General features: G+C 38.0%; 1 protein-coding gene across 1 annotated transcript in view; it reads right to left on the reverse strand.

Moving 5' to 3' along the window:
• Positions 1-1,031: 1,031 nt before the first annotated feature.
• LOC112989257 (dynein axonemal heavy chain 5-like) overlaps positions 1,032-25,796 on the reverse strand; it is a 164,038-nt gene continuing 139,273 nt past the window's right edge. Inside the window, exons 74-77 of the mRNA XM_064506773.1 lie at positions 19,410-19,542; positions 9,533-9,741; positions 4,426-4,647; positions 1,032-3,210 (exon numbers count right to left, since the gene is read on the reverse strand). Of these exons, the coding sequence (XP_064362843.1) occupies positions 2,992-3,210; positions 4,426-4,647; positions 9,533-9,741; positions 19,410-19,542 (783 nt within the window). The 3' untranslated portion in view covers positions 1,032-2,991. The remainder of the gene's footprint in view (positions 3,211-4,425; positions 4,648-9,532; positions 9,742-19,409; positions 19,543-25,796) is intronic.

The following is a 25,796-nucleotide window of genomic DNA, read 5'->3' on the forward strand; positions in this document are numbered from 1 at the left end:
TCTTTATTTCATTATCATCATTATTATCAAGCAGGCACAGCCACAAGGATCATAAGACAGACACCTTTTGGAGTATGGAATGCTGTTTATTTGCAACACCAAGGAGCCAGTGCCCTGAAATCAGATATGTTTGTAAACACAGCCACTATGCTGACATGAGAAGCAGGACTGCACTGCCACCTTCATTCTTAAATGGACTTGTCTTCAAAGCACATACCTAAGGCAAAGTTAGGCATTACTATCTGTGAGAAACTTGTACAATATTGCCAAAAGGTGTATAATTGTATTTAATATCTCAGATTCATTAAACAACAAAGCGAAACTTGATCACCTATATACATTGTTTGATGAATCCCAGCTAATTGTTAATCTATAATTTAAATACAATTAGTTTGATTTCAAATATTCTGCCTGCCAATTCTTTCACTTGGTCTGGTGTACTTGGCATTTGAGGTGGAAATAGCTTTAGCAATACTAACTATGGAACACTGGTTGGAAAAGGTTAATGTTACACTATGTCAATGACATTACCAGTTAAATTAATGTTGGCAGATTGGAAGGAGCGACTCCATCGAATGGAAGGACAGGACAGGGCAAGGGAGGGAGGGAAGGAGAGGAAAATATTTGTTTCAATAGTAAATTGTACATCCCTGTTCTACTGTAATTACAGGCAAGAAGAAAAAAGGGTTTTGTTTATGGGATAGTTGGGAGGGAAGGGGTTACCACTTACAGAAGATGCTTTCTGGAAGCCAGGTGACTTTGTGTATTCTTCCTGTTCTTTACAGCACTGTAGTTACCTTAGCTGAAACAGTGAAAGATTTGTCTGGTTCTCTTTTAATATAGTCTGTATTCTATTCTGCAATATTTGAGGTTTTCCTGAACTAATAAACAAGAATTCGCTACTGAAGTAAAAAGATCTGATCAATAATTACTTTCCTTTGTGAATACATGTTAGAAGCTTTTCAAAGAAGTTATTTCTTTACATTTGTATACCACAGGACACTAAATGATACAATGTAATTGCCTGTAGATTTTTTTTTTAATAGTATTTATTTTTCTCATTTTACTAGACAAAGAAAAGAAGTCATGCAGTTTTCATGGAGTTTGTCATTTAGCACCACATACAAACTCTATCAAATACATATTTTTTAATGATTATATCTATTTTCAATCAGAGGATGACCTGTTTTCACAGCAAATAGTGAGTTCTTCAGGTGTAGCAGAGCATTTCAACTGTTTCAGCTATTATCAATGTTACTGAGCTGAATCCTACATGTACTAAGAGATCAAAGTTATCTTACTCCATACATGTGAGGGAGGGGGAAAACACCTTCGGTTTAAACCTCATTTTCTATACAGTGGCACAGCCTTTTCCTACTTGAAGTCTCCCTCATCTTTTTCATAATTTCAAGGAGTAGTGATCCTGAAGCCCAATCCTGCACCTTTCTCATAAACAAAATTCTCAATGAAATCAGTAGATGTGCAGCTGTACTGCCCAGAGGCCTGGTGTATACTTTCTGAACAGGTGGTTCCTCTTGGTAAGATACTCTCTCCTGAGCTGTGTGTGGAGCAAGTTCTGCTCCCAGCTCAATGGCAGAAAGGGATCCTGCACTGCCTGTTCTGTCTTCCAAGAACAAATCTGCCACTTTATGCTCAGTTGTGGGAGGGAGTGTGAATTTCAAACCTCCTCATAGTAAGAGCCCTGCAGTTGCTAACTGCAGCGTATGGGAAAACTGCAAGTGCAGTTGCTAACTGCAGGAGGGTTATGGGAAAAGATGAACTACTTTCTTAGAAGCCAGTCTAGATGAACAAAAAAATTATGTTTACAAGGAGAAAAAAGTTATTAACAAAGCACTCACTGTAAGTCCTTCTTTCACAACATCCAACTGCAATTCTGTTGCTTTGAATTTGTCCTAGTGTAAAAAGCCAAGTCATTTTTCTGCCAATAGCTGTGTTATAATATTCTGTATTATAAAAGACAAGTAGCAATCACCCTTCAGTTATAGGGTGGTGGTAATATACAAGAATCACTTCAACCACTTTCAGGTAAATCCACATCCCAAAACTGGTGTATGTTTCTTTTACTTTTCTCGCCAATACTGATGCAAAATACAGAATAAAAAGCACTTAAGTGGTTTGAGGTTGTAAGAGTCAGGCAATAAGGCAAATGGTACTAATATCAACAAAGGCAAATCAATGTTCAGATGTACTCACCTCCCCTCAGAGAAGAGTTTCAAAACTTTTTTCTCATTAATAATTGGACATGTGCACATCTTCCTTATGAAAGAATGGAGGTTTAGAAATGAGTTAATATGTGCAAAGGCCATCATCTGTGCAAAGATAAACTTGCCTGTTTATACAGTCCCAATGATCATCTGCATAAACAAGTGGCTATTCAATGAAGTGGTAACATTCATTTGTAAAACCACTCCACAAGTTTACAAATGCAAAATCAAAGGCACTGTGCATTACCATACATGCAGACAGACACAAAGTTTTACCATGCATTTAACTTGTCATCACAGCTTTACTAATGCTATGGATGATAAATTTGTAACTAATACAGATTTGTAACTACAAAGTTGAATTTAAAAAGAATTATATTATGTTATGAAGAAGGCTTATATTAGGAAGAAAAAATAGCATCGACAAAAGAACCACCATAAATGTTAGAGAAGTTATCATTATCATAAGCATGTTTTTTCTAAAGTGATTCTATTATGAGTCAACTAACTGAATATATTCTCACTTGCTTTATAACAGTTGCTAAATTTTACACCTGTAACTGGTTTTGTTTCCTGATATTCCCAGGTCAAATATATTTAGTATTTCTACTGTGAACAGAGTAAACTGATCTATGTGCAATTAAAACAATCTCTGTGTGTCACTTGCTAATTTCCATACCCACCACTTTGACAATAATGACAAGAGTTCTATAAACTGCAGACCTGTCTTCCTAGGTGATTCTTTTTTAACAGCTATTGTTGGTCCCTATTTTGAATTGCAAAGCAGTGCAACCCCCCGTAAAGTCCAGTGGTCAGGATTCTTCACTGTTTTCAGGTTCAAAGAGAAAATATATGTCAAATCTGTTCTTCGAGGCTTTTTGTACACAGGGCAGGAGTACACGCTTGCTTGTTGTTTCTTTGGGTCAGGTAGCACTGTCATGCTAACAGCATACACATGGACTACAGGAAGACTTGTGAACAGCACCTGAGAACATTAAAAGAGACAAAGGGCTGAGCATTAGAGAACTAGGATAGGGTGCCTAAACTCCAAACATGCTGCAACTAGATTCTGAGATCGCTCCCAGCAAAAACACCAGCATGATGCTCACTTCTATATTGATCCCAACATATTTTTAAGCCAGTGGCAGCTCAAGGATGAAAGATGTCAGGAGGCCTGGACAGAAAGAGAAAGCAGGAGAAACCTATAAAGATGAAGGTGGATGGAAAAACCACAGCAGGGTTCTGAGAGGGGGAGAGACCTCTGTCTTTTTTCTTGTCCTTTGCCTCATCAGCTAGAATTCCGCATTCTTTCCCCACCTCTCCTTCTTTGCTGAATGGCAGGATTGGAGCTACAAAGGCCAAGCTGCTTCCAGCAAGCTTCCCTGTTAACATCTGCTCCAGTGGCAGCAGAGCTTCAAAAACCCAACAGGCGTCTCCTGGGTGTTTATCCAAACTAAATCTCTTCAGTTCATCTTTCAAAATAAAGTATTCACTTGTAGCGGGGGTGGGAGGGAAAGGACTCAAACCCAACAGCAACACAGAGGTTTGCTGAACACACTGGAGCACTTGATAACCATGTTTGAAGGTGTCCTTTGATAAACCAGGGAATAGTTCTTAGCAGAAGCTACAGCTGGCAAGATTCAGATGATTCTCAGATGAGTTAGTGATCAGTCAGTGTGTAACCTACAGAGAGGAGTGACCTCAATCCCAATTCTAGGACAGTTAGCACTTGGCAAAAGTTTAACAGTACACATGATGGCAGCTTTGCCTGGGTGATGACCATGGCACTTAATCAGTACTCCACAGCTAGGTTTTAAACCTGTTTAGTCACATGAGCAAAATGTAACTCCACACATGGATAACTGAGCATAAGTACAGAACTAATATTTTTTCTCCTATTTAAAAAAAAAAAAAGCCAGGGATTTCTAGTCATTCAAATGCTGACCTCTGCAGCAGCTGCCATCAAATCCAGTCCTAGGCTTTAGAAGCTGTGATGGTGGCTCACTTGCAGCACATCCTAAATTCCTTTTCCCATGGAAGCTTTTTGTTCTGTTCTGGCGGATACATATTCCTCTTCCCAGCCCTGTCAGTATTTCAGCCTCTAAGAACATTCTGTGAAACCCCTGAGGCAAACAGGTACTCAGAATATTTCCTGATGACCATATTGTGCTACACTCAGTGATGCTCATTTGATCCTTACCTTCGGTGCTGACTCAACCAGCTTACTGTTTCTGCGGTCCCAGCCTGCTCCTTCAAGGAAAAGGCCATATATATAAACTCCACCAATGTCAGCAGGAGGAGGTCCAGCTACATCTTCTTTCATCATTTTGGTCACATCATTGTGTAAAACAACACTGTCAAGTGCCCACCCTTTTGCTAAATTCATGCGAGTTGTCTCTTGCCTCATAGCAGTTAGGAAACCCTAAGAAGATCAAATATTACATAGAAGGGTTTAATAAAACCTTGAACTTATCCATTTCCAACTTTTATTTCCTATATAATTGTGACATCAGCAACATAAAAACCTCATCCCACAGAATTCCCTCTGCTTATAAAACTAAATCCAGTAGTGCTTTCCTGCACTGTCCAAAATAACATACCTTCTTATGTACTTGCTATATGTGTGTGGGTGCCAGAAGTCACTAAAAGTAGCACGTTAACATATTGGAAGTTGCATGTGTAACTCACTTCACACACCTACTTTACAACAGCAAGCCACATGCAGAGAGTTTTACAAGGCTGCCAGATTAATGTGGTTTGTAAAGTTCCAAAAACAGGTAATTGCTAAGCCACAAATAGCTCTGGTATTTCACGTGCTACTTTGCTCACCTTTTCTTATATCAACGTTGTACAAATAATTTTCAGCCAACAAATCCCAAAGCATTTTACAGAACACAAAGTACAAACTGGAATCATAATTAAGTACTGAAATGCCTCTGTCATTAGGGTGCAACATAGCTGCTGCTCGGTGCAAAGCTTTAACATAGTAGAATAATGTAGTACTTGTAAAATAGATTTTTGTATAATTGCAGACACCAGCAAGTTAAGCTCAAAGCACTTCAGCAACACAGACTAAAATCCACTTTGTTCTACAGAGTTATGTACAGTCTCAGGATATTGTTACAAGCTATCACAAGACAAACTAGGTTGCTGTTTAGCTTCTCTCATATAACTGTCCATATGCATGCATGCTATAGTATATGAGAAGTACTTTAGTCATAAGAGACAGGAGGATAGACTTTGCAGTTCCACTGGATGTGCTGTGGATGTACACTCTATTTTGCCTTACGCCTGTTTGCTTAGCCATGAGATGAATGAATAAAACACAAAATTTGAAGATGCATGTGCAGGATGGACTTACTGGGAAGGAGAACCAGAAAGGAAAAAGTCTCAGGACAGATTTCAGAACAGAGAATAAGAGTATCTGGCGACAGAGAATACACACTTTCCTACTTGGGGAAAACACAAAGGAGGAGATTAGAGATCCAGTAGTGTACCTTGGCAGTAATCAATCAGGAGAAATGAGGGAATTTAAAGTTGAATATTGGAACCTGTGAAATGAACAGGCTTTTTTATTTCTCTTCAGTATTCACAGCACGGGAGGCAGTGCTGAGCTGCGTACAGTTCAGTGCCAAATAGAGGGAAAAAAGTCACATGCTGAAACATCAGCACCTTGGTTTAACTGAATGCAGGGGTAAGCTTCTGCCTGCTGGGATTGATTGCAGGTGCTAAATATTTCTACTATATATCCTTCAAATTATAAGAACATGAGATGATGTACGGGTGCTTAAATGGTTCAGTTAATTGACATTGGTTGCTTCTTGCTAATATCCCAGAGACACCAGGACAAGTATTTTAAAGAGGTTTTGTGATAGCAAAGATAATTATAACTGTATTTGAAGTAGTTGAGAACTCTAGCTAAGCGAGATAGAATTAAAGGCCAAGTTCTTCTATCAGAAATGCCATTAAATGAAAGAGAATCCATGTGGTTAATTTGTGGAATTTTAATTTGTACAAACATACCAATAGTTTAAAATACAAAAAGCATTCGCTGCCAGAAGGCCCCAGAGTGTTACGAGGCCCCAGAGTGTTATGAGACCCCAGATAAACTAAAATATTAAAGAAAAGAAAAGCCTGAACAGGACAGGACAGAGCAATGACTGTATGAAGGGAATCAGTTCAAAGGTGTTGTGCAAACACTGGAATCAAAGTAAGCTCAAAGCTGTGCACTGTCTTCAGGAACAAGATTTAGACAGCAGACTATTACTACAGAGGTGGCAGGACCTATTCACTCTCTGCAGTGGGACTTGTAAAGCTCATCTGTTCATTAAAATGAATCCTAGACAGTGTTTAAAGATTACAGCTGTGAGCTGGAGGCAGAGCTGGGTATCCCAGAGAAGGTGAATAGCACAATAAATAGCAGAAAAAAAATCAAGTGGCTTGAGGTGCTGCTATGGGGGTGAGAGTCTGGTTCTCTCCAGACCTCTGCTGTGGAGGACATAACTGACCACTTGCCATGACATTTGCTTCAATTTCCGGTAGTCTTTACCTTTGTTTATTTATTCATTTATTTATTTAGAGATTTCAAAATCTAGGAAAATAATTTCTTCTTCACTTACCTCCCTTTCCCCCATTCTCTCTCTGGCCTGCTCACTGCAGGCTGCTGAGCTAGCCTAAAGCTTTGTTCCTTTGCCTCTAATAACCCATTAAAAATACCACTAAATCCTGTGAGGAAGAATCAGACATCCATGGAAGCAAGGACAAGAAATGTGCAAATAAGTCTAGTCTATTGCTTCCACAACCACATTCTCTTCTTCACCTTTCTTAAAGGCTTCTTGTTTGTCACTTATTTTGCATTTTTTACAGTGAGCAAAATATTGCAGCATTACTATGGAATTAAGTGGACACTGAGGAATGCAGGCATTGCACTTCATATTCTTACCAGTATTTGCATTGCTGTGGCATCTAAGGGTCTTAGTAATAGGTTGGAGGTCCATTATGCTAAGCACTACCTGAAACAAATCAGAAAGCTCTGCCTCACAGGGCTTCAAATCTACATGTAGGACAAGTGACAGCAAGTAAATGCAGAGATGCAAAAAAGGAAATAATAAAACAGTATTGCCACAATAGGAAACCTGGAAGGTAGAAGTGACGTATGAATAGTTTTGACTTTTTGAGAACAAAATACACTAACATCAGATTAACTTGCAGGAGGGAAAATTCAAAGCAGTTCTTGGTTTGCTCACCCCCGCTATCTTGGGACAGTGGGAATCAGGTTTCCTTTACATATAAGCCTAAGCCTGCTCTTATTTGTACCACTATAAATAAAGATTAACTTCTGTGAAATCACTGAATTTATCCCAGTGTAGAACCAGTCCAAGAGAAGGCAGAGTTAGGCCCTATATATTTTTTTTATTGCTGGAGTGCCTCTTTCTCCCAATGCTATAAATCTACTTCCTTGTCTTGTGCTATTCTTGGCATTTATCCATTGACTATAAAGCAGAGTGAGATCTATGCAAGTAGGCAAATTACAAATTACTTAGGAGCTGCATTTTTGTCTCACAAATGAGTACTTTTCTGACAATTTCTCAGCTATTATAAACAAGCCATTAGACCAGGAAAAGTAACACTTCATCTCCCTCAGCTTGCTTGAGTAGATGAAAATCAGTTTTCTTAATGTATGAAACATTGATTTTAAATGCTTATCAATACGATTATTAACCAAAAGTAGAAAATAGAAAATTTGTCTTTGTTCAGATTAATTTCTTGTACAATGAGCCACTCCCACAGCCAGGGCCACTGAAAATGGAGACTATAACCATAACCTTCTGATTCTTAAGTTTGTGACTGTCAGCCCAAACGAATGTTTAATCGTGTAAATATGTGTCATTCTGGGATTCTTCTCTGCATGTTACGTATTTAGGGGCTTTAGAACTGTGTGTTATGAAGTGCCTAATTTCCACATTTCTGAACGCTTTCTCACTTACTATGGTTTATTAAATCACAACTTGTTTGGGGACATTTTACTTTAATCATTTGGCAGCTTTTTTGAAGAATCCAGATGTATGGATCAAAAAAAATGTAAGACACCCAATCTGGGCTGGCTGAATTTCAGAACTGACACAACCCCAAAGCACAAGCAAAGCCAACTAAAATGGCCGAAAACTGTCAGCTCTTCCTAATTTGTACTGCAAAAGCAAACACCAACAAAACCAAAAGTCTACTAGGGTTGTGTCTAGCCTGATCATTGCAACAGTTTCTTAAGAATACTGCCACAATGAATGTGTTGTTAACAAATCAAGTATGGAAGCATAATCATTTTACTAAAACTACTACTTTTGCTTGGTAAACCATTATCCAGGGATTCTGTGAACACACTTCCACACTACAAAGTTGTATGAGTAGACAACTGATTCGGACAGAATAGATGAATATTGCCCACCAGTAGTGCTAGAGAGTATTTGTCACTGTTGCCTTTTCTCTCCTAGCCAGCTGTTTCAGCTAACATTTGCATTGCTAACAAGTATTGAGATTAAATACTTAATTAAATACTTAAATACGTCTATAAAATAGCTCTCTGCTAAGGCTCTGGAGAAACCTGTTGGCTGGATACTCTCAAAATGACTCACTTCCACAATTCAGCCTTCCCATAAACTTCTGTGAATCATAAAAACCTTTAAAGAATGTGAACAGCTGTACACAGCAACTATGCATCATCTAGGTATGCATACTTCTTTCAACTCTGTTTTCAGCTGTTCCATTTTTTGTGTTTCATTTTGTGCCAACCTTTTATTTTAGATGGTGCAGCCTAGAGACTGCGTTTTTTTATATCTCCCTGCAAATCAGGTCTGGCACAATTCTGGGGTGGAATAAATAATGAACCTTTCATTTCAAGGAACTTATTTACAAAGATTGAGAGGTAAGTCCAAATCCCTTCTTCCTATGTCAAAGTTTTCATACTTTTTTTTTACTCAAAGGAGTTTTCACAAATGCGTGAAAAACAGATCATTGTAATGGAGGAGGGGAAAAAAGGAGAAAAAAGTTGAAATGTGCAAATATGTATTCAACCCACTTCCATACCATAATCATAACTAGAAGATGCATTCCACTATTTCTGTAATAGTATTCTGGTCTAGTAAATATCTCTTTGTAGGTTTTGAAGTACATGTATCCTGGATTTATGCTAAAAATTGTATTTAGATTACACTTAGTATAATCATGGTTGAGTTAGCTTGAAATTCCTGCAAGGTGTCATTTAGCTATAATGTAGGACTTCGAATGCATAAAGATCAATCTGGCAGTCTTACCTGTGGATTAAAGAATCCTGTCATCCAGAACTGATTTGGTCGGCCATCCAGCAACCAACTGCTGAACTGTTGGTTCCTTTCAATAAGCTCAGTAAACCAAAATCCTAAAGTAGCAGACTCCCACGAAATCCTGAACCATAGTTTTGGAATTTGAGCATCATACATATTATCTAAAGCATCTTGCAATTCTTCTGACATAATTATGGTTCCTGGAAGATAAGTAAAACATTCATAATGAACTTTTCCAAAGCTTGCAAAGGCAATTAAAACTTCCAAATGACATTCTGAATCTAATAAACCCTCTTTTGTTGTGCCTTAATTGCACACCTGTTGAACTGAAGTCTTATCAGTTTACAATTAATTTGTACAAACATGTAAGACTTGATTCAAAGCTAGGCGTAACAAGATAAAAGACATTTCTTCTGTTATTTTGATCAGAAATAAAGTTATTTTTGAAAACAACTCCTTCTCCCTCACACCCTATCTATATGCACTATATTGACACTGTATTTCAAATGTGATTAATCATTTAAAACATTTTTATATGTTTTAATGGTTCCCCCATACGTGATCAACGATAAAATACATTGTGCAACTCATCTATAGCCTAAGCATGTCCTGATAGAGAATACATTAATGAAATTCACTGTTATTAACAAGAACTTTGTACATTTCCATTACCTAGATCTCCCAGTAGGAAACTAGTATGTAGAATAAAGCTAGAGGCAAGAATTTTGCTCTTGGCAGTGCATACGCACATATTCCATGTGTAGCGCTATTGTCTCCATTTAAATATTGGCATTTACTTCTTCCAAGCCAGCGATTTTTTCTGTGACACTCACCATTCTATGAGCCAGAAGTTCTCACATCTTACCAGTTTGTCAATAGTACAGAGAGGCACATTGCCCATGCCCTATGATATCTTCTATATTCCAGCTAAGATGTTTTAATTTAAGGAAACTGGTCTGATAGTCCCCATTCTGATTAAATGTTCATCTAATACAAATGTCCAGTGCATCACTGTACACACAACTGCTGTACTTGCCACAAAGACAATATGTGATAGCAAATGGTGGCTCCCACCACAGTACATGTAAAGGAAAGAGTAGTGGTCTGTGTGACTGTAAACAAGAGCTGCCATGGCCCATCCAAACATACCTGTATGGAAACGTGGCCTGCAATAAGTATTTCAGATCTCTTCCTTCCATTGTGGTTGGCTGGTCCCCAAGTTGGGGGAAGGAGAAGAATACCCAGAAATCAAACATCAGCTTTTAATTTAGAAGAATGTGGTGGCTACCCTAAACACTTGTACAACAGCATCTGCAAATCTGGTACTTTCCACCCTATCTCAATGGCAAATAGGTTTCATTTTCTCCTAGTTGATAATGACCTGCTCTCATTTATATGCACCTCTTGAACACTGGTTATCTGTTGATATGAGTACTGTTATTGACCAAGGCCATACAGCTGTTGTGTAACCTTGATATGGCATTTTTTGATTGGATAGAAAAGACAGTAAGCCACATAGCTTTGTGTGGACTCAGACCCCTGTCAGCTATCCTACGGACCTGACAACCCACCCATCAGTGGGGACACCCCTGATGCCAACTGCCAGGGAGAAAGAACATGAATCATCCTGGTACCGCTTGAGTGTGGTGAGAACAATTCAGGGAAAACTATACTGGAGGGGTGGCTCAATAAGGACAAGGAAAGGGCAAGAACAGTCATCATACTATGCATTGTGCATCTGTGGTTTAACCGTACAGCTCTGATATTTTTTTTTCTCAGTTCTGTTACATTTCTAGCTTTCCTATACTTTTAGCTTTGCTACCTCTTATCTTCTTATACTTGACAAATGATCTCTCAAGTTCAGCGCGACTAATCCCAGAATCTGAAAGAATCCCAGACGCCCCTCTATTGGCGTAACACAACCTCTCAGGATGTCTGCCCGTGATGACTCAGAGGAGTTGTTGAGGTTCCTAAGCCAGACTGTTCTTGAGGATGAGGTATGTTCACATTTCTGGCCTTGGCCACATAGCTGCATAAATATTCCTAGTGAGTGGGCATCAGCTCTGGCAATAAGGATATAGTGCTGAATTTCAGTACTACAGCACACTAAATGACATCTGGGGGTGTTGAGATGCATTTCTGCAGCTAAAATACTTTGACAAAAATAAAAACATGGTCAGAAATTAAACTATTATCACATGAGACAAATAATGGTATCATTCTGGAGAAAGGTGATAAATGCTTTTGAAAAATACATTTGGTATGTTGAATGAATAGTGCAACACCATGCATTTCTCACATTTAACTTCTGAGAAAATCAAAGCATTGGTTACCATATCAAGAGACTGAATGTCCTACGAACTTAACATGACAGGCTTGAATGCTAAATGAATCAGACAGGCCAGCTGTTTATAACTTGGTTATCTGGGGACTTACTTTGCAGTATTCCTTTTCCAAAATGGAATAAAGCCCATATGAAATAACAGATAAAAAGTTAGTTCAGTTAAACACTTTGGGGCATTTTGTTGCTTCCAAAATAATGCGTACTGTAACCATACTGCTTGCACAGTATATACAGCTTTAAAATTATAATTCCACTTTTCATTGCCCTGAATTTTTGCTCTCTTGCTTCCAAACCACAGGTAAATCTATCCGATTGCTGTGTAGATAATAAGGCTAATAAAGCTACTAATTTTTAACTAGTGGTTTTAGGATAATTACAATAACTAGTTTTTATTGCTAATTAAAGTAATTATGTCAAAACCATGTATCAGTAAGTTTAAACTGTCTGTTGGTCTGTTTTTAGGGTTACTCATTCAATAGATGTAAAGCTTTGTATGGACTGCATCAGAATTTGTATTATTTCATGCAGTAGCCCCTTTTCACTATCACACCTACCTTGATTGGGATCTGAAGATTGTGAAATTTGTAAAATCTGAATTTGGATCTACATTTTGAAGTTTACATTTGGGAAAGCCTGCACGTGAGTTAGAAAACAAAAATATCACATCTAGATGAGCAGATCAAGTTAGAAATGAAGGAACATTCTTAAACAGAAAAAAAACCATGTCACAGTCTGATTCACTACCCACGGGCACAGGTGTGAATCAAGAAAAACCAGAATAATTATATAGGATATAAATGAGATGAGAAGAAGCTAATTTCTCCATCAAGTGCAGTTAGTCAAGAGCTGACATAATTATAGTGGAATTGGAGACCATCCCTTGAAGACAAGGTTTCCCAGATAATGAGTCCGGGCAGAATATTGTCCTCTGCATAGCCAGCCTTAATCATACATGGAGGATGGATCTAAGTGAAAGCATCAATCCATTTTGACTGTCACAGTTACAACCAGAGCAAGCTGATCTTTCCAGTCTTTAATCCCCACTCAAGTTTACCTTCCAAGCAACAGGGCATCATCAGACCATTCTACATGGTCCTGTCACTCGTTGCCTCTACCACCTAGCTGCAACTCACTCTTCTTTGTTGGAAATGTTGACCAGACAAGCCCAACTTGCATGTCACTTCATAAGCTTTCCTCCCTCTCTGCCTTATGCCAATGGCTAGCTTGTATGTGCTTTCCCCAAAGAAAGCATTAATCACTGCATCCAAAGGTACAAGACATTGTTTTTATCTCTTACTATGTATAAAACCCAATATATGTGTTTCCCATACCTAAACCTTAATCTTTTCTTTGCACTTTTCAGTTTGTTCCTTTTAGCTCAGTGAACACCACTGCTGTGCTGAAAGAAATCAACTTATCTGCTTCAGCCAGCTTTTGGTGTATTTCCTTTTATCTTCACTTGCAGTACTTGAGCACTTCAGCATTTGGAGATGCTCCTGGGAAACTCTCAGAAACCCATTTAATCCACCTTGCTGTTTTAATGGCCAGATCCTCAACAATTTAGGACCTTCTTTTCTCCCTGGTCTCCAGAACAGGAAGAGCAAATCAGGCAACAGAGCTCTACAATTCACAACACTCCCTATTTTTAATTTGTAGACTGTGGTAGTCTCTTCAGCTGCACCTAACCTGTACTCCTGTTCTGTTTTCTGTTTCTTCCCCACCTTTCTTCTCTGAAGATTCTTGGAGAATCCTCTGAATTAACTATTCAAGTCAGGAGAGAGAAAATGAATTGAGCAACCTGAGCTGCATGTGATTTTTTTTACATACAAAAGCACATAAATCTGACATTTGCTGCAACAGCTTATTCCTCCAGCCAGTAAGAAGGCAATTTCAAAGAAACCACATACAGTCTAGCCTTGCAAACTGTTCTGAAAACTTACCAGCTCTAGTACCAAATGCACTTGCCTACGCCCACCATAAGGACTGAAAATAACATTTTTAAAGCAATAATTTGAAAATGAAAATCCATGCACATGCACCCCAAAAGCAAAAAGCAATACAAATCACTACCCGAAGCTAGAGTAATTCAATGGACAGACAAACTGTTTTCTGTAGTTTGTCCTAAATTTGTATAGTGTGCATCTAAGCAGTTTTCCTAGACAGCATCATGGCAAACGTAAGTAACATTTATTAAGAAGTCCAGAAATAATGTTATACTTCATAAAAGATAACAGGAGGCATCCTAGCATCCTTATCAGAATGGTAGGTAAATTATGGATTAGAATTGTTGAGCCAAGAGTAAGTACGCCATAAGACACACTAGACTCATCTCCTCCATTCCTCAGCTGAATTCCTCATTGTTACGTTCCACTAATACCTTCACTGAGTGTATTTAATCATCTTCAAATGAAGTATTCACCCTAAAGTGGAATACACAGATGATCCCTACAGGCCTTCCACAGACACCCTGTAAGAATCAGTAAGGGAAAAGCCCAAGATCTTTCAGTCTAAAAGTCTATGACCATAATCAGTAGGCCAAACTAAAATTTTATTAGTCTTAGCAGAATCAAATCATTATTATTCTGGGCAGAACTTAGCAGTTTTAGTGTCCTCAGTTTTGCAGACAATTTGAAGAAGTCAATACTCTCCCCATTTCTGGGAAACTCTTTCATGTGTGCTTTGGCAAGACTAGTTTGCTGAGCTTCAGTTTCTCCCCACACAGAATAGAGTAAATTAGTGCCTAGTTCTTCAGGCTCTTCTGAAGTTCAGTTATATTCCCCCTTGCAAGGTAATACATACAATGATGTGAATTCACTTGCAGGAACAAGATGTAAATTCTACTGCCAAGATCATAGTATTCTGAGTAAAAAAAAATAAGGAATCTTTATCTTATTCTTTCAGAGGCTGAACATAAGTTTGTGCAGATGACCTACGAATTCTAAGTGATAGCTGTTATGCACACAGAAATACATGCCACTTCACGTCTGCATGAAGTTCTGAGTTTCAACGTATTCTCTTACGAATAACCATAAGGAAACACCTAAAGCCAACACACTGGCTAGAAATGCAGTATAAACATGGTAATGAGCTCAAAGCAAGTGATTAATAAGTTTTTAATAATATGCCAAATCCATGAGTGAGATACAGGGACACTAGTGAAATGCACCAGTATTCCTGAAGATCTGGTTATTAATACTATGGGACTTCTAGATTTGTCTGAATTACAATGTTCCAAAGATATTAGAAACACACATGAAAATGCATGACTTTATTCTCCAATACCTTCTCTCTCAATAGTCTCATTTACATTATCTCACACTTTTCAAGCTGGCATAAACATATGCTTGAAACATGCTAGTATACTAATATTCATGAGTTTCCATGAGTATAACCCATGCATTATTTATGGGAGAGGCACACGGTATATGCCTGTTTGGGTAAAAAAAGAGGGCAAACAGCAAAGTCCTCTCTCCCCTTAATAATATCCTTGTTCCTCACCTTTTTACCAAAAGCTCTGATTCCCTTCGCTTTTAGTGTAGGATGTAATTATCTGTGTAGATGTAGTTATTTGTGAACTTTTTCAAATACTGGTGTGTGAGTTATATACCATGTACATTATATGCATGAAAATATGCTAGCCTTGTAACATTATAGGTGCTAAATTGTAGTTGCAGTGGAAAGTTTGCTTAAGTCTGGTAGAGTTTTTCCATAATGAATACCATGGTGACTTCTGAAGTTACCATTTCTATTGATTTCATTCCTTTTGCCTTCTATGTTGGTTCTATGTCTGCCATAGGTATTTGTACAATGTGTCTTGTAAGGAACAAAAACTGTGGGCCAGCAAGCTGTGGAAACAAATCTTATCATATTACAGGTCATGTAAAAGCTTTCAGTGGGATTGCTGTATTCTCAGGAAATATATTAACAGGAAAAGGACTTCTTTCTCCTAACTCTGTAAGGACTGTATAAGTAACAGTGGGAGTTCTATGATCATGTGACACATATATAACATGAAAGTGTAATAAATCTAAGGTTTCCTGCATGGCTTTAATTTGTCTCGAAGGAGGCAGTTCCAAAAGTTTAGTTTGAAAACACAAAATTGTAAGTTACCAGAAACAAATGCCAAGTGGATGTAGTGTTATGACAAAAGTAGAATATAGGACATACTCATAAATAAATGAGTAAAGCATTTGTTTCTTTCCCATATATTTACATGACAGGCCCTTAAACAGAATACTAAGTAGGTTTAAAAAAGCATAGGTTGAAAAAAGCATAAAATAAATCCATATTAAAAGCTGTGTGTATTTCCATTGCCAAAGGTTCAATATCAACTTCCACGGCCACCAGCATGCTCCACTACTGAGATTCATGGAAGCTGCTCAAGGGGGACTAAGGAGAACTCCCACAAAAATCTGTCTTCTCACTCTGTTCACTGACAGAGGGCACATTTGGGTGCCCTCTAAACACTTAACACACCTGTTTCAGTGCATGGAGGAATTAAGAGACTCCTCTATCTCACAGACAGGTCATACTTGGTTCCACTCTACTCAGACAAACTCTAACAGGGACTAGGAATGATTGGAAGGGCCATTACATTTTATTGCATCTAAAGACAATATCTTCATTAGTGGGAGAGGTAATCTGAAGTGCCTATTCCACAGCAAACGGCTATAGTATTAGTACTCTGGTGCTAGAAACATCTACCCTTCCACTGGAGCAAGGTAAGGTACATCTACAGGAACTCTACAGCTGGTATTGCTGTTTTTACAGAGAATATGGTCACAATCTAGCATGGATCCAAGACTTGCTGTTTATATCCCATTAGGATCCAAAGTTCTGCTTCAGGCCCCATGTCTTACTACTCCCAAATGAAAAGATCAGAACACAGCTCCTTCCTTGTCTCTAAACTGATTGTTCCATTTGGAATAAAGCCTCTACTTAGGTCACTTCAGAAGACAGTCATCATTGCTGCTACCTGATTTATGTGAAGCTCTGTATTACTCCAACTGTGAAATAAATTCTAGGCAATTGGTAAGTAATTAAAACAGAACTAATAGTTGTGACATAACAGAGAACTAATAGTTGAGACATAACATATAAAGCAAAACTACAGTCTAATTATTACAATTTGATCCAAAAAAGTATCCATCTGGACAGCAAAATCTATTGGTGGAGATGCAGGCTTGTGGGACGTGCTTGCCAATAAATACATTGGAGACATCCTGAGCATCCTCAACCTTTCCCAAAGCTGAGCACTGCTTAATCTGCCCTCTGGACAGAGGAACAAAACTACCTCTGCTAATTCCCTCAGCATCACTCCTGTTCAGCTGCACACGGGCTCTCACTGAGGAGGGCATCAAATTAGTTTCAAACATACTCAGCAAGCAATAAGCAAAAATGACGAAGTCCATCTACTCATATCCAACCTACAGAATCAAATATTTAGACCTCCTTTCACAAAGGTACATGACACAACATTAAGATACCCTATATTCTTAAATATAATATTTGTTTGAAAGTTTGATATGCTATAAGCAGCTGCTCAGGCCTTAATGGGCTCATGAAGCCAGAGCCAGATGCATCATCAGGGCAGATGTCCAAATTCCCAAGACCTGTTTGAGCAGGCAGATCAGTTTATCTTACTGTAAAGAAAAATGAGCACATCAACTGACTTGAGATTCTACCTGACTCACTTAGAAAGCTTTGCGGGAGAATCAACCATAAGACAGCTTGGGGTTTTCCCCCTTGTTGAGCCAAGACAGAGTGCCTAAACTTTCTTTCCACCCCCTACTTAAAGCATTACCACATACACTTGATATATCATGAATCTGCCAGGAGCCATTAATCACTATTGTTAACTACACATCCAATTTTGTTTTCAGAGTGATTTTTCACTGTGCTTGTCCCTTAACTTGCCTGTCCCTTAGAAAATTATAATGTTTAAGAAGATTATACAAAAGTTACAGCATTAACTTGATTAAACATCTGGTACAGGACTATGCCCACTGTGGAACTAAGTGCAAATAAATTACGTTATTCATTCACCCTGTGCAGACAATTGTACATTTTGAGACTTTAAACATATTTGTCATGATCAAGGAAAGACTAATTCTTTTTCACACAGAAAGAATTATTTCAGTTAACTTGCAGAGGAACTCTATGCACATACACAAGCGAACTTTCAGCTTGATTCTGAAAGAGAGGACAATTGCTTCTTTTAGCTTGGTCTTTGCATAGGTTATTACAGGATACAGGGTCTAATTAGCCTTGGGTACATTTATAAACCTCTTTCCTAGATGCAGATTATAGGCATGGTATTTCTGAAGTGTGCATTGTTGCTTCCGGGAATCATACAAATGATAGGAAAATCCCTTTTGATTCTTATGTAACAAAAATACAAATTAAAAAAATCTTCCTTCAGACTTGACTTACTGTCAAGAAACTGGAAAAGAGCAGTAAGAGAGATCACAGTACTGCCGTTACCCGTATCAGATGGAACTGCTTTTGAGGCACTCTTACCTTCTCCCTACAGGGTATAGCTTGCATCTGTCAGATGTTTCGTACCTCTCTTAATCTGGAGAACAGCAGACTTGGGTGATATCTTAACCCATGGAACTGAACACTTCCTGCTACATTTTCATTTATTGCCAAATCTTCTTTCAACTTAAGAAGAAGCTTGGCTGAACAACATTATATTCTTCTTCATGGCTATTTCAGCTCTTACAGATGAGCAAAATGGGAAGTAAAAATAGAAAAGCAGATGGTAACATCATCATCCCTTCTTTTCGCTCACTCCATTTCTGATCAAATTTCCCACCTGCCTCTGACCTCCTGTACAGTGAATTTATATTAACTGCATTCACCATTGCTTACTTTCAGCCAAACACTTCTGCCTCCAAGAGACAGCGTGCTGCTGCCTACCTCCCATGATGGCTAAAAGCATATCCCTCTCATTGTCTTTTGACTGCCTCCCCTACTGACTTGAGATTCCATTCAGAGCCATCCTATTTGGTACAACCAGTTTCATAAACCTTGCAAAACTCATCTGAAATTAGAGTCTTTACCACCTGGCCTTCTGAATACTCTGTCTCTCAGTTGCCTAGTAGCAACACTTCCCCCCTTGTTCTATATCATTATGTCTCAATTTAATTTGGTATATGACTGTGGCATGTGACCTGTGGAACTAACCAAGCAATTCATCTCCTCTTAGCTCTGCAAAATCCTAGAGAGACTAACAGAAGTGTAGCAGTGCTGCTGGACATACTGAACTGCAATACTGGAGCACATACATATGGAATAAATAAAAGTGGAGTGTCTTTAGAGATGCCATCAGGAAGCTTTAAGAGCTAGAGTAAGTGGCAATATGATAGAAAAAAATGGGGAGAGAAAGAGAAGAAGGAGGATGGAAGGAGCAAGAGGAAGACAGGGAGGGAGGGAAGGAAAATATTTATTCAGTAATATATTATTGCCTTTTGCAAAAAATATTGCATCTTAATTAGTATCATACTTCATACTGTAACTTACCATCTATAGCCAGTTTGAGATTGATCAGTGTAGCTCGAACTCTTGATATAACACGTTGCATGTGGTCAATTTCTTGACGCAGAAATATATTCATCGGTTGAATATCTCCCATCTTCCACAGCTGGGCTTTCACCTAAACAAGAATAGCTATTATAATAACTATTATAAAATTTATCTCATTTTACCATGTAGTAATTTTCTGAAAGCAAAAAGTTGTTTTTTCAATTGTTTCCCAATAATTCCTGAGAAAATAAACTTTTATGTAACAGATGGCCAATAAAAGTCCTGTGCCAACTGTAAGATTTAGCACATTGTGACTCATCAGCTTACCAAAGGGAGCTGCTCCATCATGCTAAGAAAGAAAAATTCCCTCTTTTGGAAGAGACACAGCAGTTGCTTCTGTCCTTGTTACCCCACAAGGTCTTAGATCTTTAAAAAAAAAAAGATCACATGCTACACAAAAGCACATTTGATGGTAACTTCTTTAGACTTCTAAACTGTGCTAGGTGAATTTCCTGACCTCCTCTTGCCCTACTGAGTTGAAATAACACTACAAATGGAGTTTGACTTAACAAGCAGAAGGATCTATAAAGACTAGGATATGTAGAACTGCTACTTCCAGTAGCATGTGGCTCACTTATGAAACAAGGTGCTTATGGATGCATTAGTAGAGAGGCAAGATTGCCAGGAATAATGCAAATGCCACAGAATTCTATTGGACAACTATATGCACCATTTTGCCGATAAAAGCTTTTGGTGTTTTTAACTTTTAAGGGTAACAGCTTCACACACACTGCAGAGAAAATTTTCAAAATGCAACTTAGTTGCCTATGTTACACACCTGCCTAGTTGCACATGCGGCAGCAACAGTAGCAAAATCCTCCCCTGTCTCACTTTAACATATGATGCATATACAGTATGCTTCATGCATATCAAACTGCACTGTACACACAGTGCACAGGAGAGGATTCAGTGGCACCTGCAGAACTCATGGTGCCTCATGAAGTATACTGTTTTTGACAGAATTCTTGACTGTAAGATTTTCAAGTGTTTTTCCCCGCTACATTTCAGCTTTGAGGAAGCCAAATGCCTTCACACTGTACTCTCTGCCACTCAACCTCATGTATCGTCTTCACATCTCCTCTGCAGGAGAAATTCTGCAAAGGGACTCTGGAACCAAAATGAGATCTCAAACAGGAAAATAAAGTATTAAATCTACATACCTATGTGGTCATGAATTTATCCAAAAAGACCCATTGGATTAGTTGGCTCAAATAAGAGCTTATTTTGAGTTGTCACTTCCAAAAGATGATGAAGTAACAGGGTTAGAAAGTCTTTAAATTACTTTCAAATAGCAGAATATCATTAGAATTCCAGTGCAGCCTAACAGTAGCCACAAGATCTAGTAAAATCAGTGCTATTTCATCAGGACTAGAAATCCATTCGATTTGCTTTTGTTTTTCCAGATATATGCAGAATAAACATTACTGAAAAGTATTTTATTGAAGAGCAGGTTTCTACAAGATGATTACAAGTGTAGCAGTTGAGTAGTTATACTTGTTAGCATAAATGAGTGAATGCTTTGACAATTTACATTTTTCAGGTTTCAACTTCAAGCCCAGAAAAATACTTTTTTTAAAAATTTCATATGCTGTTCTTCTTGGGAGACAGCTATTAGCAAGCTTACTCATTATATTTTAATCACAAGGACACATAAATTTGTCAGACAATGTCCAAGAAATAGGTGCCAGCCAATTATGCTAATGTTTTGCAGTCTGACAGTTCATTTTACAGGGTGAATTAATGTATTTCTTCCTTTAAAAGAAAAAACTACTAAAATCAGCTAGCACAAGGTTAGAGGTGAGAAAACAAATTCATTTTGGATAACTTACATGATGAAGTATGCTAATTTTTTGTTCATACAAGATCCAGGGAAAGCCTCTGATTTCTGAAAATTTCAGAGGAAATGATAATCCTTTCTTTGCCAAAATAGCCACAAGAAAAACTTTGGGTTTTTTTTGTCTCTTTTCCCATGCATGTTTTCCCAGAATACTGAAAAGGAGAAGTCTAGTGTGTGGCATTAATAATAAGGGAATGAAACAGAATACAGCCCATATATTTTGTCCTTTAAATAAAAAATACAATTTTTTTCTAGTCTGCAAAGTATTTGTTCCTTTTTTGTATAACTTAGACTAAGAACTTCTCCCTTTTCAGGAAACGTCGTACTGACACTTTTGTTGAAACCACTATTTTCCAAAATGTTGCTGTTTATGAGTCTACAAAGGGAAGATGAAATAAAAAAATCTAAAATATTACTGTACTGATAATTGCACAGTTTGCTTAACTACTGAATTCTCAGATTTTATGAATTCTTATGACTTGTTTTCATGTACGTATAAATTATGGAATGAAGCCACAATGTAGGAATTTGTTAATCCATCCTAGATGAATTCATGGCGGTCAGCCTGGAGCATCAAGCATATGAAGACTGCAAAAAATGACACATCTTATCTCGTTGTATACAAATCAATCCTGATCTGCAGTGAGATGTACTGGATATAAAATAGTGCCTCTCTTGGATGTCTTGTTAAGATTAGTTTTAAATATCATCTCCGAGGTATGACTGATTGTTTTGATTGTTTTTATTAGAATTCTTATCAGGCAATCGGATTTCCAGATCTGTATTTATTATGATATAAAGAGATGGATCCTGACTGACAGAAATGAAACTCAAAGACAGAACTCACTAACAAAAATAGCATTCCTGAGATTAAAATATTAATTCCATAAAGCGCACATATAGCACCTCCTTCTCATTATGCAAACGGTTGTCAGCTAACATAAAATTAGATGATTTAAGAAAGAAGAAAATAAAACCATGACCTTAATAGCTTTGTCTGCATGATTTTGCAGTGCCTACTTCTACTGTGTGAGATTCCTCAATGCACATTTCTTAGCTATCTGTCCTCAGGTCACTACCACCTTTACCACTGCATGCTGTATAGGACACTGATCAGTGATCAAGTTACTATAGTCATTCAAGGAACTGAATCACTTCCCCTTTCAAACTGCAAGGTACATGAACAGTTGCCTATCATTTCAATTAGAAACACCTGAAGCTCTAGCACTGGATGAGCACCATATCTGACAAGGTTGGTAAGCAAACTAATGACACCTTAGAAATCATCTACATTAGTGTTTCAGTTCAGACCAGGAATGTGTTTTTGAAGCAAATCTCCTGACTCAAGGCATACAAACCAGATTCTTTTCAAATGAAACTGACCCAAATGGTATGCTTCAGGGTGCTTAATGTACTCCAGCCACTAATGGCTGTTCTATCCACAAACCCAGACTAGAATTACACCAAAGTAAATTCTCCCAAAACACATCTAATGCAGGCCTGCGGTCCTCAGATGGACTCCTTAAAATACTCGCTAATGGAGTCGCAGGCTTAATGGAGAATTAGAGGAAATCTATACTACAAAACTACTGTAGCAAAAAAAAACAAAAGCAAAAAAAACCCACACACATTTCTGCTAAGGTTAAAAGCCAACCTCCAATAGAGTACAGTATCTTTGGAATCTTTCCATGTCTATTCTGTAGCAAGCTGATTTTAAAGCTTCAAGGAAACTGTTTTTCATTATAAACCTATGTGGGTGACAGGCTGACATTTATCCTTGCATCTATCCTCATTCACACGGATTGGCTCAACCTAATCATTTTACTGTTGATCTCTCTGTTACCTGTGGCAAGACCCAAAAGCAAAAGGGCTTATGAAGAGCAGACCTCTCATGCTGCCTCTGCCTGTGAAATGAGAAAACTGAGGATAGTTTTAGGTCAGGAGGAGGGTCTGTTTTGCTTTTGTATCACCTGTGTCAGACTGAGGCCTGATAAAGCATGTAAAGGGCTTTCGTTTAGAGTCCTTTGGATAGACATTAGGTCAGTTATTTGACTGGTTAGAGGAAGGGTTACAAGAACATGTTAAAAAAATTAGCATATATGATGGAGTAAAATGGCTGCCACGTTCTGAAAGTTGCTGGTTTCAAAGTCATTGCCAAAGACTAATAAAGGAGAAATCAAGGCTTCTATGTCTGGGTTTTCTCTGGCTTCACAGTGTTTGAAAGTACAGTCCAGAGCTCTGAATGTCATCAGACAATTTGTTTCAGCACCATCTTCCCTTACCTAGTCTGTTGGGGCTTTCACTCTGATCGAATTCACTCCACACTTTCTAAAGGGAGCTACAAGAGGTGGACAAAGTTAACAGAGGTGCCTGCCATTTTCCCTAAAGACCATTTGCTTTCTTATTACTTTCAATTGAATTTCTTGTTCCTTTTCTCCCCGGATAGTATCTCTATAACTGAATTTCCAAAGACTACCATGTAGTGTGCTTACTGGAGGACAATATTCTGTTTAAAAGCACCCCCAAGCTGCACTGCCAGGACTACTGAAGATTTCCCTTTTTACTCTTCTTTTGCAGTGAGTCATGCAGAAAACTCTTTTCACCACATTCTGTCAGACTCTTACAATTTAGTAGATTAGACTTATTTGTTTCACGGTTGTTAAACCAACCTAGTAAGTAATAATGTCCTGAATGTCCAAATGTTGACTTAAATTGACAAGCAACAGAACCCATCTCATTCCCCTTTTTTAGACATCACAAAAGCAATTATTTAATCCTATTCACTCCTTATGCTTCAAACTTAATTTCACTTCGCTCTTTCGCTTATTATATTCAGTCTGCTGCTAAATTCTGTTGCTTTTTCCCTCAGAGAACGTCTGAAATCTGTTTCTTCTGTTCTGCTCTGACAAATGAAATTCCTAGTCATACCTCAGTCAACACAATCTTTTTTTTCTTTTAGTATTTTAGAAATTCTCTTTTTGTCAGTTTATGCAAACTCCATTACCAAACCCAGTTTCTTTCCAGCTTACTCCCGTTCTCTCCACCCTTTCTAGTAGGTTGCAGAATAATACAGCTTCAACTTAGATGAGAAGCATATCTGATACAGATTTTTTGCTTATTGTGTAAAGAGATAGCCACACTCTTGGCACTACAAAAAAATCTAGCAAAGAGGCAGAACTGGGCACTGAGTGGAGAGAATGAGAATTCCCCTCTGCCAAAAGCAGCACTGTTAAAGATCCAAATTAGTTCTAAGATCCAGAGAATGAGAGAAAAGGTAAATCCACTGGGCAAAATGAAGAAAATGACATTGAAGAATCAGATGAATGAACTGCTGGAAATAATGCCAAATCTCGTAACACTGCAGAACTACAATCTGAAGCAGCTGACACAACCAGAGAGATGTACAGAGGAACACATTACTGCCAAAGCGGTTAGAAAATAAGCAGATAATGTTCTTTAGACACTCAGAGCAAAGGCATGACTACCGTGATACAAGAAGAAACTGAATGTAAATGGAGTGGTATGATTCATCAAAGAGAAGCGCAGATCACTGATCAAGATGTAGACAGTCTGAGAAAACTGTCTAACTGTAAACCGGGAAGAAGTAGTATCTGCAGTTATTGATAAGGCAATGAAACAAACTTATATCCTGAGTTCAGAATTCATTTACAAGAAATACACTGGGGAAAAGTTCATGCAACAGAATGACTGTACCTGTTAGAAGAAATGTGAATGGGAAGAAAGCTGATGCTAAAGTACTAATACTTAATACTGGTTTGTCCTGCAAAATGTGAATCTCCTTACTGGAATCATTAGAGAAGAGCTGTCAAGCAAACTGAAGCAAAAGAGATTTCCTGCAGTGCAGGGAAGATGTCAGAGACGTCGCACAGGAGCAAAGAACCATCCAATTGTGAACATCACCATATACATGATTGTTTTGAGAAAATAAAAAACTGCCATGTATGATTGGCAGATCACGAGAAGCGATAAGATAGCTTGCCATACAGCTGGGTGATGAGAGCGAAGCAGCGATGAAAATAATTGGTGGTGGCTTTTTTACAGTCACATGGAAAAGTATGTATTATACCCAAATATAATAGAAAAATAGACACACGTTTAGAGTGCAGGCTGGAACTTTCAAAAGAAACCCACCAGACCTCTGCTGTTTACTACAGTCCCTGGATCCATACCTGGTTGTTTGTAAAGCTAAGACATTCAAGGAAGTGACTGAAAAGGGGAGGCCTATTCCACATGTGTTTTTTACAGATAACCTCAGTGAATGAGAGTGAATGAAACCAAGATTATCCAGAAGAAATGCCAGAGAAAACGAGTAATTTGTTCAAATAATTGAGGAGTTAAATTAGGATTAAACAAATATGTGTGCATCTTTACACAGACTAAAAGGCACTGCACAAACACCCAAAGGGTAAAAACAGAGGACAAAAATATCCTCCGGTCACAATATAAGGTCCAATACTATTGATGTT

This window comes from Dromaius novaehollandiae, chromosome 2 (assembly GCF_036370855.1).
Source record: "Dromaius novaehollandiae isolate bDroNov1 chromosome 2, bDroNov1.hap1, whole genome shotgun sequence".
Taxonomy (NCBI): domain Eukaryota; kingdom Metazoa; phylum Chordata; class Aves; order Casuariiformes; family Dromaiidae; genus Dromaius; species Dromaius novaehollandiae.